This window comes from Xenopus laevis, chromosome 2L, assembly GCF_017654675.1.
Source record: "Xenopus laevis strain J_2021 chromosome 2L, Xenopus_laevis_v10.1, whole genome shotgun sequence".
NCBI classification, from domain to species: Eukaryota; Metazoa; Chordata; class Amphibia; order Anura; family Pipidae; genus Xenopus; species Xenopus laevis.
The window spans coordinates 148,988,309-149,003,527 of NC_054373.1; the positions used below are offsets into that span (position 1 = coordinate 148,988,309).

Below are 15,219 nucleotides of genomic sequence, written 5' to 3' on the forward strand. Positions count from 1 at the left end.
CAATAGTGCCAAGATGTGTAGTGTTGGTAGCTGCCAGGATTGGCATTATCGATTCCGTTTACAGGCAAAAGTTCATCTATCGGGTACATGGACACAAAATTATCTGAGGCCATTTTAGTCAATTATTCAGCACTAAGGCCTACTCCCATTGGTACAGATCAACAGAAAAGAAAAATGAACACTTGCACTTCCATTACTGTGGTGGAAAACTACGAAATACACCAAGCAAACATTTTATCTGTAAAAAGGCAATCTATGTGGCAAGGTCCTTTTTATTAAGTGCTGCCATAACTTAACTTACTAACGGGCCTTGCTTCAAGTTTTATCCTCCTGGGTGACTTTCATTTGTAGGATTGCCACCTTTCTGAAAAACTTTTTCTAGTCATTGGGGGGGAGGTGCTGCTCAGTGATGGCACAGGGGTGTGGAATGGGTGGGCCGGTGATGTCATGGGTGGGTAGATGACTTTAGCACCAGGTAAATGGGTGGGTTGGGGAAACAAAAGCAATCGGAAAAAAAAGAAGGCTTTAAATTGGAAGATTTAGCAGCAAAAAGCTTAAGGCTAAGGGCACACTAGGCGATAGCGCCGCGATTTGACTTTTAATCCGCAATCGCTGTGGAAACTTTTGCGCTGGCGTCTATGGGGAATCGCGAGCGTAAAAACACACGCGGCGATCTTTTTTCTATTGTCGCTCGAAATCGCCTCGCTAGGCGATTTCGAGCGACAATAGAAAAAAGATCGCCGCGTGTGTTTTTACGCTGGCGATTTGTCGCGATTCCCCATAGACGCCAGCGCCAAAGTTTCCACAGCGATTGCGGATTAAAAGTCGCGGCGAAAAGTCGCAGCGAGTCAAATCGCGGCGCTATCGCCTAGTGTGCCCTTAGCCTTAGAGAGGGGGGAGAAACTACATTGCAGGTAAATCAGTAATACCGGCCCATGCTCTAGCTGGTGATTTACTGACTAGGACGGTTGGCAAACCTAGCCCCTAGTGATGTGGGGGTCGGGTTTTACCAAACCTGCACCTGCCTGATAGCCGCCCTCCCTCCACCCATGCCCGTCTGAGCCCAACATCCGGGTTCCTTTTATAGACCCGCCCCGCCGATGACATCACAAAAGGAGCGGGGTGAGCAGGCGCGCGGGTATAAAACCGGAAGCCGGCAGTGCACCCGCAATTCAGGGTGCGAGGTCGGCCCAAACTCGACCCATATGCGGGTATCGGGCCAGGCCGCACATCACTACTATCCCCATGTGATATTTCCCAGAATGTAGCCTGGTCTTTTGGGAGTTCACCATAGGTAAGCTTGGAGGCCATAGAAAACTAAGACTGAGCTAATTAGCTTTCACTTGAATGTACACAGATAATATACAATAAATTACTACAATGAAAGTTGGCATGTCATTGTACAAAATAATTGCAAAGGACTCTGGGAAACTTATTTTCAAACCTACTTGTAAATAGCTATAAAAAGGCTAAGCTTAATTAAAGAAGTACAAAACGGTATGAAGCATCAGACAAAAAGAGCCAGTAAGAATTATGGGAAAAATAAGGCACTTACTGTGAAGCATATCCCTCTCATCTCCTGGGCTCAAACTACTAGGTGAAACTGATGAGGCCACAGATGCAGTGTTCTTGGCAAAGATCCCACTGATGAATTTAAGCATTTTTCTATCCCTTGCTGCTGTGGCCCTGGCCTTGTCCCCTGTGGGTGAACTTCCCTCCTGGCTCTTCTTCAAATCCTCTGCAGTGGGGTCCAAGTCACTATTGTCCACAGTCTTACTTTTCCCCTTCCTAAAACCCTTTGGGTCACATGAGGCAGGGGATAATAGGTTCTTGCCTGTGACTCCTGAAAGCTTGGGTGTCTCCACCCTGGGGCTGCTCTTAGTAGAGGATTTGGAGCGGCTCTTACCCCCCTCATTCTCAGGCCAAGAAAGCCTGTTAGAGAAACTCTTCTGGTTTTGAAGTTTATCTCGCTGCTCTGTAGGTTTCTCTACCTGGCTCTTAGAGGCTTTAAGCTTCAGGATTCTCCCGCCCTTTTCTTTACCAGGAGTAAGGAGGACAGGGAGTCCTTTCACAAGCTCGCCTGCATTAGGAACTCCTGCTGAACTCACCCCCAAAGACGCACTACGCTCAATATGAAGGCAACTTTCTGTGGATCCCCTTGCAGGCTCTTGGCTTACTGTAAGGGACACATTCACAGGAGCCTCCCTGTAAGGTGTGCCTGGCTGAAAAGGAGCAGCAAGCAATGGACTACCTGGGGAGCTAAATGAACAGCGAGGCCCCGAAAAGAATTTTGGGCTAAGCTCTTGGCGATGTCCTCCAGGAGAGCTTCCACCACTGCCAGGCCGCCCAGGAGATGACTGTAAGAAATAGTCTGAAGTTACACTTGTGCTGATCCACATGGCATCCTGCCTCAGGAAGAGCCGCTCCTGGCGTTTACTCTTACCAGGATCGTCGTTATCTGGTGTAAGCTCCTCCTCCCCAGACAGAATGGCCCCAGGGCTGAGAGGAAGGGAGAAGGCTGGAGATCGGACAGCATGTGGTGAAACTAACCCTGCATTCCGCTTTTCTTCTACAGATAGACCCACAATTCCTGAGCCATCAGTCAATGCTTTACTTCCCAGGGATGTAAAGGACCCGGAAAGAGATGATTTGGCCCCAGGGTAAGTACCGGTATAAGTAAGTGGTGCTTTCACAGCAGTTGAGGCTTTAGTTCGCAATCCAGTGACAGGTATAGGGTCTGCAAAGAAGCTCATTGGCCTGGGTGCAACGTTTGCAACTTTAACTGGTGATGTCCCAGTGGCTGTTTTTGGTCCCATGACAGATGCTTTTGCCCCTGGATAGGTTCCTGCATCTCCGGTCTGAGCTCTTTCCCCTAAGCCGACTGTGTTTGGTGTTTTTCTGCCTGCATGGTCCTCAGTACAGGCCCCTGAAGAAACTGCCCTGACTCCCCTAGCTGCAGTTCGGATAGCAGTTATTTTCGCCTCACTGGACCTTGCAGCAGAATGAGGTGCTCCTCCTGATCGAGATGCAGAAAACAAGGCAGCTGCGGTTCGGGCAGCACTGATTGGAGGAGCAGTTACTCTGGGTATAGAGGTTATGACTGGGCATGGCTTGTCCTCTGACTCAGATACTTTACTGGACTTTTCTGCTATGAATGAGGCTCTATTCCTTGATGCAGTTCGACTCTCAGTGGAAACTGCTGGAATTCTCACAGCCTTGAAGCTTCGTGAGGAGACTCTAGCTTCAATGGCTGGGGCCTCTGCATTAACTCCTTCTGTTATGCGGGACCCTCGCACAGGAACAGAAGGACTGCTGACTAAATCTCGTGACACATCAGTATCCAAGGCAGGTCTCCTGATGAGGGAACCTCGGATCACCCGAGCTGTTCCAAATGTAAATTCTCTCTGGCCTGCTGGCACTGGTGTGGCAGTGCTGGTGGCACCAGTGTCTTTGATTGGGCCTGTGGTACTAGATGTGGTGATAACTTCATCTCCTGCTAACTGGGTTTCAGAACTCTTTTTATTACTATCTTCAGCTTTTGGAGTTGGAACTACAGGACCTGATATCTCACCACAAGCAGCTGTGGGTACCCTGTCTACAGAATGTGATACATCTTTGCTCTGAAGAGTTGGTGATGGGTCTGCAGGACTTGATTTGCCCCTGTCCTTAGATAGTGTTGAAGAACTTGATGTGCCACTTTTTCTAGATGTGGGTGCTGAGGTCACAGGACTTGATATGCCACTGGCCTTAGTTATGGTTGTTGGAGTACAAACAGATGAGTTGCCCTTAGGAGTGGATGCTGGAGCTGCAGAAATTGACATGCTGCTGACCTTAGGTGTGGATGCTGGTGCTGTAGAAATTGATTGACCCCTGCCTGTAGGTGTAGGAGCTGGAGCTGCTGGAAATGATTGGCCGCTGCTCTTAGTTGTCGTTGTTGGAGCTGTAGGAACAAATTGGCTATTGCCCTTAGGTGTTGGTGCTGGAGCTGCTGAAATTAATGTGCCACTACCCACAGGTGGTGGTGGCACTGGAGTTGCAGGTATTAATGTGCCACAGATCTTTGATGTTGGTCCTGGAGCTGTCTCTGTTACAGGAGTCATTTCTGTAGTACATATTTCTTTAATTTTGGGTGCTGTTGCTGTAGGTCTTGATAGGTCCTTCTCCTTAATTTTTGGTGCTGGTGCTGCAGGCATCATGGGACTGCAGGTGGCACCAGATCTCCCAGTGTCTTTAGCTGGGGCTGCAAGACCAGGCGTGTTGACATCCTTGGTTTTGGAAACCGGACCTGCTAATCTTAGTGAAGGGCCTGGTGTTCTACTTTCCTTATCTGAAGGATGAGGGTTTGGAGGGCATGGGGTGCAGCTGTCTGAAGGGAAGGGTACAGAGGCTGAAGGACATGGGGTATCATTGTACTTAACTTTAGGAGCCTGGGATGCCCTATATGGTGCACTGCTGTCTTTGGCTGTAGGTGACAAGACTGGAGGGTATGATGTGCCACTGTCGTTGGCTGTAGGTGCCTGGGCTGGCTGGTAAGGTGTGCCACCACTCTGTGTGAGTGCCAAGGCTGCAGGATCAGAGGTGCCATTGTGTCTGTGAGCAGGTGGAGGGGCTGCATGACTGGGAGGCCGGTTGTATGTAGAGGCTGTCGAGGATTCATTGATGGACTTGGGAGAGGCGGCTTCTTTACTCGCTGGTACTAGGGCGGCAGTTGGGAAAGTACCTTTGCTCCCCGGTTCCCCAGCAGCCGCGGAATGTGGCCGGGAGTCTATGGACAGAGGAACTGCGGTTCCTTTGGGTGGGGGTCTTTGCAGGGCAGAGGCGGGTGCAGCAGTGTGTCCATGGACGGAGAAAGTTGCCTTGCTGGGCGCTTGGCTCTGGCTCCGGCTCACCTTGCTTCTCACCTTTGTCCCTGCGACAGAGCCATCGCCGGCCACTGCAGAAGCGACTCCCGACCCCGACTGATCTCTCACCCTGGAACCGGCATCGGGCCCACCCCAGAGCCAGACATCTGGGAATTCCCTGTCCAGAGAGAGGCAATGGGCCAGTCCGGGGGTGTTGCTGAGAGAAGGGGTGTCATGTCTCCGATAGACTTCTCTGCTCTCCCCCTTCTTTTCTTCCCCTACAGCCTCTAGTTTGACCAGAGTGAGAGAGATGTGGTAGGTGGTCCTGCGCTGGAGGGTGGCTCCTCTGCTCATGGGGCCCCGGGAAGTAGACAGATGCGCAGATAGCCCGGGCTGGTGATTGCGGCTGCTCCAGCGCCCGACGCTACACATCCATTGTAATAACGCTGTGCGACACGGCAGCCGGCGGCTCACTGGGGACGGACAGTGGGCGATTAGAGGCTCTTTGTCAGGCAGCGGCAGTTCATTTGTTCAATGCTGAAGCGACTGGCGACTCCTGCGCATTTCTCCTGGTGTTCCAGGTGGCGATGAGAGTGGGCAGGTGCCACCATAGTGCGTGTCCCCGGGGAGCTGAGTGTGAGCAGCCGATCCACTGGCAGCAGGTTCCCTACAGATGATCACTCGGCTCCTCTCCCCTTCTTCTTCCTGCTCCTTCCTACACTCGCACAGTGCATTGCATAGGGGAGGGGGAGAAGGAAGCAATCGTGCGCTCAAATCGCTCATCAATCTGCCACCCGAGCTCGGTATTTAGGATTGGAGCCGCTATTCATCCTACTGAGAGAGGAGGAGCTTGTGTTCGTGTGCGGCTTTTCTGGATGGCAACCTGCACAAACCCAGCACTCTGCTGCTGCCCACACTTCTACATGTGCCAGACCTTTACCTCCTGCCCAGCCCCCTGCTCTTCTCTATGCCCTCCCCCAACCTCGGGACATGCTCTGCTTGCTACACATACTTATATCATACATGCATATCATGTTCCAGTACTACTGCACAGACACGCCCACAGCCATAACATGCTTACATTACATTTACTGTACTTGCATTACTCGCCAGACACACCCACAGCATGATTACATGGATGTATATATATTTATACTGTACTAGTATTACTGGCCAGACACAGACAGACACAGCATGGTTACATGATATATATTAGTACTGCTGGCCAGACACAGCCACAGCATGCTAACATGTTGCATACTGTATACTGCACTAGTACTACTGTCCAGGCACAGCCAGGGCCGCCATCAGAAATCGCAGGGCCCCATACGTCAAAATTTCCTGGGCCCCCTGGGCTATGCCCACCACAAGCCCCACCTACAGGTCTGCCCTCCCCACCCCACAGGTCCATCCCCCACCACACAGTAGGGTTCCCACATGTTAATGAAAAAAAAAAAATTTGCGGTCAGGGCTCCCCATAAAAAAATCATTTGTGGTCAGCACCCCCCATAAAAAAATATTGGTGGCTAGGACCCCACAAGGTAAAAAAAAAATTGGTGGCCAGCCCCCCCCCCAGTTATAAGAAAATTGGTGGCCAGGGCCCCCCTTAAATGTCCATGTAAAAAAAACTTGCCCCCCCCCAGAGGTTTAAAAAAATTGGTGCCCAGGGCCCCACCACAAAACAGGGACCACAAAGGGTTACCTGCCCTGCCATGTTACACTTACTTCATTAGTGTGGCCCACCTGCTGTGAGTGAGCTGCCAACTACAGAAGGGAGGAGGGGAGCACAGGTGGCTGCATCTTCTTCCAGTGACGGCATTTTCTTCCCTTATTGGTCACAGAATTTCAAGTCCTGGTAAAGCTGCGTGGTGATTGGATAAGCTGGAGGAGAAGTTCAAACCTCAGCTATCCAATCCCTGAGCAGCTCAACTGGGACTTAAACTCTGTGACCAATAAGGGAAAGTAATGGACATAAGATACCTCCCCCTGTGCCCCTTCCCGAAGTCGGCAGCTCTCAGAAAGCAGGGGGGCCCGGCTAATCAAGTAAGTGCGGTTGGCCAGGTCCCCCTTACCCTCTGGGCCCCCTACAACTCTGCCCCCTGTCCCCCCCTGATGGCGGCCCTGGGCACAGCCACAGCATGCTAACATGTTACAAATACTGTATTAGTACTACTGGCCAGACTCAGCCACAGCATGATTACATGATATATATACTGTACTACTGGCCAAGCACAGCCACAACATGCTTTCATTGCATATACTGTGCTACTAAAACTGACCAGACACATATAGTGACGGCATCCTTACTTGACACATGTACTGTACCAGTTCTACATAAGAGACACACACACATAGCCAGGTCATGCTTACATGCAATGGTGTAACTACCAGGGAAGCTGACCTCATGGCTAGGGTCTTCTTATCTAATCACCCAAGATCTTGTGCCAGGGGGAAATTTGTGGGTGACCTGCAATGGGAGCAAAATTGTGGGTCACCGGCAATCCCCTTGTCCTGCACAAAGTGACAGAGGGGGCCAAAAAATGTTTTACACAGGGGGGCCCAGGCCCCCGAGGTTTCACCCATGCTTACATGCTACATGTGCTGAACTAGTACTTTTGGCCTACAGAACCAAATCCAGGCAATGCTTACATGATATCAGTTCTGCTGACCAGATAAACACACAGGTCTTGATTGCATGAGTAATACTGGCCCCACTGACCCACTATCAGCCATGTCCAACAAACCTTAGCGTGGTTATTGCGGAGCTCTCCCGACCTCACTTCCCCCCGTGATCGATGCTCTCCCAAGAACCTTTCTCTACCGGCTCGAACAGCACTGCATTTTCCTCACTTCTGGGGGCTGATCCTGATAGAGGAGGCTTCTAATAGCAAAGTAGGCTTTTATTCAAGCACATATATTAACATTACAGCGCTGTAATATTAATATATGGGCTTGAATAAAAGCCTACTATCAGGGGTGCTCCGCCAATGAGGCAAGTTGAGGCACTCGCCTCCGGCGGCAGCGCCCCCCTGGTTACCAGGGGCAGCAAAAATGCTGCTCCTGGTAACTAAGAGCCGAATTTCCAGTTTTCAACCCGGAAATTTGGCTCTTCTAGTGCAGAGCGTGAAACTGCGTGCTCTGCACTAGCGACGTGGACCCCCCAATACCCCTGGTCTGGAAAAGTGAGTGCCATGGGGGGGGCGGCAAAACGAATCCCGCCCCAGGCGACAAAATGCGTAGGATCGGCCCTGCCTACTATATTAGTTACTAATCAGCCATGGCATGCTTACATGATATATACAGTATACACAGTATACATATATACTACTGACTAGACCCACCCACTGCAATGGTCACATACAAGTTGGTAGCAATGGGCAACAAAAACAACCAGGGCCACCCACAGGGCATGCCTATCTTATGTACATTGTACACATGTGGGTATGTACAGTTCAGTAATGTCCAACATGCAACATTCCAGCTGCCTTTCTATATATATATATATCTTAACCTATTACAAAACATATCTAGAAACATACAGGTAATTTGGTATTCAGACATACTGTATATTGTAATAATATTGTGCTAGGAAAGTGCCTAGTGCATGGTGTATTTAGACTCTGCACTTCTCTAATTATTGTAGTGTCACATTTAGATTGACAGCACTTGCACCTAAATCCCTCTGGTCTTGGTAAGTCTGTATGACTTTAACTACCAGACACTGGAGCATGGCAGATGGCTTCCCTTATGGAATGAGGCATTTGCAAGAGGAAACAGTCAGAATAATCTAAATATATGTGGTATTATTGGTTTCTAGGTATGACAAATATCTATATCAGAGTTCACCTACTGAGAAATAACTGACATAGGATGATGTGAAGATTTTTTGGGGGTTGCTAAATCCATAGTAAAGAGCACGAGTAAATGCACAGGCAAAGACACCCATCATGGTTCAGATGTTAGCTGTACAACGATCTATATTTTCAGTTGACCCAGGACAAAGCTACAGAATATGTAACAGTAATATATAATTATTTTGCAGATATAAGATTATTTGGTATTTAGGGATTTTCTATATGTTATGTAACCTTAAATTTTTACAGTCTAGCTGCAGCTAGATGGAGGTCACTGACCCCTGCAGCCATTTTATTGTTATTGTTACTTCTTATTACTTATCCTTCTATTCAGTCCTTCTCGTTTTCATATTTCAGTCTCTCATTCAAACAACTGCCTGGTTACTAGGGTAACCATAGCTGCCGAAATACCATATTGGAGAGCTGCTAAAAAAAAAACATGGTAACTGCAAAAAAATACAAAAAAATAAAAAATGACGACGGCAGTTTGTCTCAGATATCAAGGTACTCATCATGCTTAAAGTTAATTGGCAGGTGAAATACCCCTGCTCAAAATCAGATGGAAGTTTTGAATCACAGCACTTTATACAGGATTTGAATTCAGCTGAATTCTTAGTGTATTGCCAAATCAAAAACCGTGATGTGACTTTAAAGCTCTGGCCAACTGAAAGTGAAAAGGGCTTGTAAACAGATTAGTAGTTGAATAGGGTCAAAAAGTTAAAGGGCCATACTAATAAAGAATACCCTGCTACCCACTTACAAGCCCACTAGTACAATCTATATCGAACCTACTATAAAAACAAAGAGTGGAACGTTGTATTATTTCCAGCATTGCTTTCCTCCTCAGACTTCTAACTTTATTCTGCATCACCCTCTCTCTTCACTATCTCTTTATGGGGAAAAAGGCTTAATAATGGAAGAGAATAGTAATTAAATAGAAAAGACTAGAAGAATAAAGGTTGAGTGAGGAAAGGCGCAATAATAGTTTGGAAAGTGTGCCCACTGCCTACGGTTTTCTGGTGGGCTCCTGGCATCCAAGTCCGACACTGTGCATGTGAATGGTCAGGTGGTGTAAGGATGTAACACAGATTTAGATTTGTTCGGGTCAACAAAAGGAAAAAAACGTTGAACCACACCAACCCTAACCCAGTCCTTCAGCACCCACACCCGACCCTAACCCGGTGCACTTCCCTATATATACTGCAGATCTGTCACAGAAGGGGTGGGACACACAGGTTTTAGAGTATAAAAAGACACTCATAGGGGCATAAGTGGGACACTGTAAGATCGGTGCATGCAAACATTGTGTGAAAGTCAGTCCAGACTCTCCTCACCCCGGGCCCCGCGGGCCAAACCATCAGGGAACCCTAGGCAACACAGTCGGCTACCCTCACCCTCCCCGTCTGTTTGTGTGCATGTGCGCAAGTGTGCATGCGCAACAATATAAGAGAAGGGAGGGAGGGGTGAGCTAGAAGGGGAAGGGCAGTGGAGGTAGAGAGGTGGGGGCGAATGACAGAGGGAGGGAGGGGAGAGTGATGGAGGGGAGGAGGGAGGCGAGAGCAGCAGGGGAGCGAACCCGGACTAGGGGTAAGCAGAAGAAAAGGTACCTGCCCAGAACCCCCACATCATTGTGCCCTAGGCATGTGCCTCTTCTGTCTACCCCTGGTTCCGGCCCTGTAGTTTATTAGCCAAGCTGTAAACGAATGAGCTAGAAAAATGCTGTTGAAATAATCATGTAACTTCTGTTCAGATGTCCTGTCAGAACAAATATATGTACCAATATGATATAATAGCTACACAATGCAAATCAATAGACTTCTAAATTGCTTGCAGGGCAACTCATTACTATACATACAGAAGTAAAATGCGGTATTGAATGGTGTATATTATTCCTTTCTGTTTAGTCAACCTCTCTGTATTGTGTTTCCTTTATTGTGTATCACTGTCCATTTTCTTCATTATTTTTATCGTACAGGTATGGGATCTATTATCCAGAGTGCTCGGGAGCTGGGGTTTTCCGAGATAAGGGATCTTTCTGTAATTTGTATCTCCATGCCCTAAGTCTACTAAAATAATATTTAAATATGAATTAAACCCAATAGGATTGTTTTGCCTCCAATAAGGATTAATTATATTTTAGTTAGCATTAAGTACAAGGTACTCATTTATTATTACAGAGAAAAACTAAATCATTTTTAAAAAGTAGTATTTTTATTAAAATGGGAGTTCTGAGCTTTCTGGATAATGGGTTTCCGGATAACCTATCCCATACCTGTATTCTTTTATTGTATTCCTTTCTCACTCTGCTGTTGCACTGTTGTCATGCAAAGATTAATTACCTTTTCCCTTTCCATATATTGGAGGAGGTGATGCAATAGAAATGCAGATACTAAAGGGGCCAAAGCTAACCCTTTATGTTGCAAATACACATACATATACATATAGAACATTGACCCTAGAGAAAACTGGTTGTATATTTGAGCCCATTGTTTGCTGGAGACTTCTTGCAAGATTCATGGCACAGTGCATTATGTTCTATTGCAAATCTACATGGAATTGCTCCACCATAGTATATTATACATTCCTGTACAACTGCCTCTCCCAGCATGCTCCTCATGAATACAGTAGTGATGTGCAGGCCAGCACGATACCCGCTGAACCCACGGGTTTACCCATTAGGGGCCTACCTCAGCACACCATTTGTAGGTTAATTACACATACACTGCCGGCTTCCTGCTTTATAGGTGCGATCGTCTCACCCCTTTTGTGACATCAGCAGCAGGGCAGGGCTGTGTGGGTCTATATAAAGAGAGGAGGAGACAGGTGCGCTTGGGTTCGGGTACCGGTCAAGTTTTTCTCAACCCACACATTACTAGAATAAAGCTCCACCAAAAGCAGGCATCACCAGGGCCGGATTTGTTAGTGCAGCGCCCCAAGGCCACATGGTCCCAGCATTGGGCGTTCGCGAGTGCACGCTTCCCCCACCCCGCTGCTGGATGGTCCTAGTGAGAAACAATTAGTGCTCGCAACTCCTCCAACGCACGCACTGTCAAGCACCGGAGCACTGGGGAACTTTGAGTCCCCAGTGCTCCTTAGGATGCAGCAGGGCAGCATGATGCACCTAAAATGTTGCCACAAATCCGGGCCCTGGCATCACTGTAGTCATGTGGAAAGCATAGGTTTTTGCCTTCCAGTACCTGGTCTTCTGGATGCTAATGGCAGTGCAGTGTACTTTGCACCATGTCCCCTCCTGTGCCAATAGCTGTTCATACTCTCAAACACACGTTGGCTCAGGATTCTGTAATTATACCAAAACATGAATCCATTGCGATACAGGTATTGGATCTATTATCCAGAATGCTTGGGACCTTGGGTTTTCCAGATAATGGATCTTTCTGTAATTTGGATCTTCATACCTTAAGTCTAGTAGAAATGTGTGTAAACATTAAATAAACCAGATTTAAACAATAGGCTGGTTTTACTTCCAATAAGGATTAATTATATCTTAGTTGGGATCAAGTACAAGGCACTGTTTCATTATTACAGAGAAAAAAGAAATCATTTTAAAAAATGTAATAAAATGGAATCTATGGGAGACAGCCTATCCGTAATTTGGAGCTCTCTGGATAATGGGTTTCCGGATAACGGGTCCCATACCTGTACTATAAATATGGCTTCCTTTAATAAAATATTAGCTTCATCTGCAGAGCAATATAACATTAAGACCCAGGATGATTTTTCTATTAAAGCTAAAGTAAAGTATTATATAAAATATATTAATATCCAGAGGTTTAGACAACAAAACACGGAATCCTCTTTCTTGGGTCAGCTATGCTAAATTTTACAGAATGAAACCTCCGTGCAACTGCCTTCATGCAAAATGACTTTGTTTCTTACAACACTTTTTGTATCCTAGCAACTGGGGAAACCTGTGGTTGCAGCATCGAGGCGTAAACTGCTATTTTCAAGGTGGGTTTTAAAGATAAACTAATGTAAGATCCTTCCAGTGACTTCTCTGCAAGGATAAAAGCAAAACATGTTTCCAATTCGTTCACACAATTACCAAGGTAATCAGGGATATCATTTCATGTTATTGCTGTATTTGCTTCAGATGCCAAAGATGTAGCTCCCTTTCTATTTTTGTTCTCATGCGGGAGAATCCTATTCCACTTCAGGTAGGTATGGCTGAAGTTTTAGAGCAAAGGGCCACAGACAAAGCAGGTATAGTAGGCCCTCAACTTAAAGATAAATAACATAAAAACTAAATAAATTAGTTATATACAAATAATGTTATTTAGTAAGACTTTGCCCATGAACAAGGGTTGTGCTGTAAATCGGGCTGTACTGTTATGATTTGTATAGTACAATCACCTAATATTTAATTTACTGTAGTGAATTAATAAAATGTAAAGGTCTTTTTTTCCAATGATATTTTCTGGTCAGCCAGCCAGCCATCTGATTTACTGCCAGGGGCCAATGTCCTTAAATATATCACTAAAATTATTTGGGCCCATTTATTAAAGAAGGAGCAAGGTAGTTTAAGTAACTCCATGTCTTTTAATGGCTTTGGGGGGGACTGACACTAGGGGGCACATTTACTACGGGTCGAATATCGAGGGTTAATAAACCCTCGAATTCGACCTTCGAAGTAAAATCCTTCGAATTCAAAGGATTTTAGCGCAAATCCGAATAAAAATCGTTCGATCGAACGATAAAATCCTTCGAATAGATTTTTCTTCGATAAAAAAAACGTTAGAAAAGTGATGGGGAAGGTTTTTTTTAAAGGTACTTCGACTATCGAATGGTCAAATAGTCAAACGATTTTTACTAGGAATCGCTCAAATCAAAGTCGAAGGTCGTATTAGCCTATTCGATGGTCGAAGTACCCAAAAAAATACTTCGAAATTCGAAGTTTTTTTCATTCGAATCCTTCACTCAAGCTTAGTAAATGTGTCCCTAGATGAAGTTCTCTAATGCATTTGATACAATACCATATAGAAGGTTTCTGATTAAATTAAGGAATATTGGTCTGGAACATATTTGTACTTGGATAGAGAACTGGCCGAAGGATAGATTACAGAGAATGGTGGTAAATGGAACAGTTTCTAATTGGACCAGTGTTATTAGTGTATCACTACATTGTCTGTCCTTGGTCCTTTGCTTTTTAACTTGTTTATTAATGACCTGGAGGTGGGAATTCTGTGTTTGCCGATGATACTAAATTGTGCAAAACTATCAGTTCCACATAAGGGGGTGCCACTTTGCAGAGAGATTTGACTAATTTGGAAAACTGGGCAACAAACTGGCACATGAGGTTCAATATCGATAAGTGCAAGGTTATGTACTTTGGTAGAAATAATATACACTTAATGGTCATGTTTTTGGGTCATCATTAATTAAGAAGAATGTGGGAGTTTTTGTGAATAACAAGCTGTGTAACTCAAGGGCTCTTAAAACAAATGAGGTTCTGTCTTGCATAAAAAGGACATTAAGAGAAACAGATACTGTGAGAAGGAGAGTGAAGAATAAATTGATTATTTCAGAAACGGGTCAGAATTTTTAATTGATTATATTTAGAGAATTTCCTATTTTGGTATGATGAAGCTTATATTAAATTTTCATTTTTGTGATAGTCCCTCTTTAAGATCTACAGTTAGTTTAGTATAGGTATTGGTACATGCAGTTTATATATGTGAGTTTATAGATAGGTCTGTTTATGTACTGTATGTGATACATGTGAACTGGGGTTCATTTGGAAGGTATGATGAACTATTTTCTGTGTTAACTGTGTAACCATGAAGGGGAAGGGGCTGGCATATACATGTAAATATTTTTTATAAATTCTTATTTTGATAGGCTAATGGATATGATTCAACTTTGTCTCGTTCTTTTCTCAAGCAAAAGTTTGGAAACAGTTTACAATGGAAAGACACTACAGGAATAAATTGTGACTCTTTCCAAATTGTTTAAATGGGTCACTGTAGTAACAAGTTTTATTCAGTGCTAGTAATCAACAGCAACTGCCTACTGATCAGCCTTAGAGTAACCCTCTACAGCTCTGCTAACTCCTATCAAATATACAAACAACCTGGCTACTGATATATATATATATATATATATATATATATATATATATATATATATATATATATATATATATATATATATATATATATATATATACAGTATACATACACGTATATGTAATGATTCTATGCCAGTAAATAAGTACCATTGTAGGAAGGAGTTAACTTGTGTACCCCCTCTTAAATTTGTGGAAGTGATGCTGAAAGCTGACAGACTTTTCTGTATTCTTAATTTTACCTCTTTATTCCGTTGTCAAGGCAACGGGAGTGCTAAAAATGTTGCAAAACAGCAGGAATAATTAAACGGAAGGGTGTTACAAACGCTAATGGAAAAAAAAAATACATTGCATATATTTTGTATTAGAACTGAGAAATCTCACGGCGGGTAAGTGTGTGTCTGTTACCAAGATGAAGAACTCCAGCCCTGCAATTTATACA

At 45.2% G+C, this 15,219-nt stretch overlaps 1 protein-coding gene across 4 annotated transcripts in view; it reads right to left on the reverse strand.

Moving 5' to 3' along the window:
* The window catches only part of LOC108708599 (arf-GAP with GTPase, ANK repeat and PH domain-containing protein 2), a 169,967-nt gene that overhangs the window by 92,656 nt on the left and 62,092 nt on the right, over positions 1-15,219 (reverse strand). Inside the window, exon 1 of one of the 4 annotated variants that reach the window (XM_018247481.2) lies at positions 1,556-5,787. The exons of 1 other annotated variant lie outside the window; for it this stretch is intronic. In XM_018247481.2, the coding sequence (XP_018102970.1) occupies positions 1,556-5,273 (3,718 nt within the window). In that variant the 5' untranslated portion in view covers positions 5,274-5,787. Of the gene's footprint in view, positions 1-1,555; positions 5,827-15,219 lie in introns of those variants that run through there. 2 more of the 4 variants (XM_018247480.2, XM_041582548.1) reach the window with 2 other exon arrangements.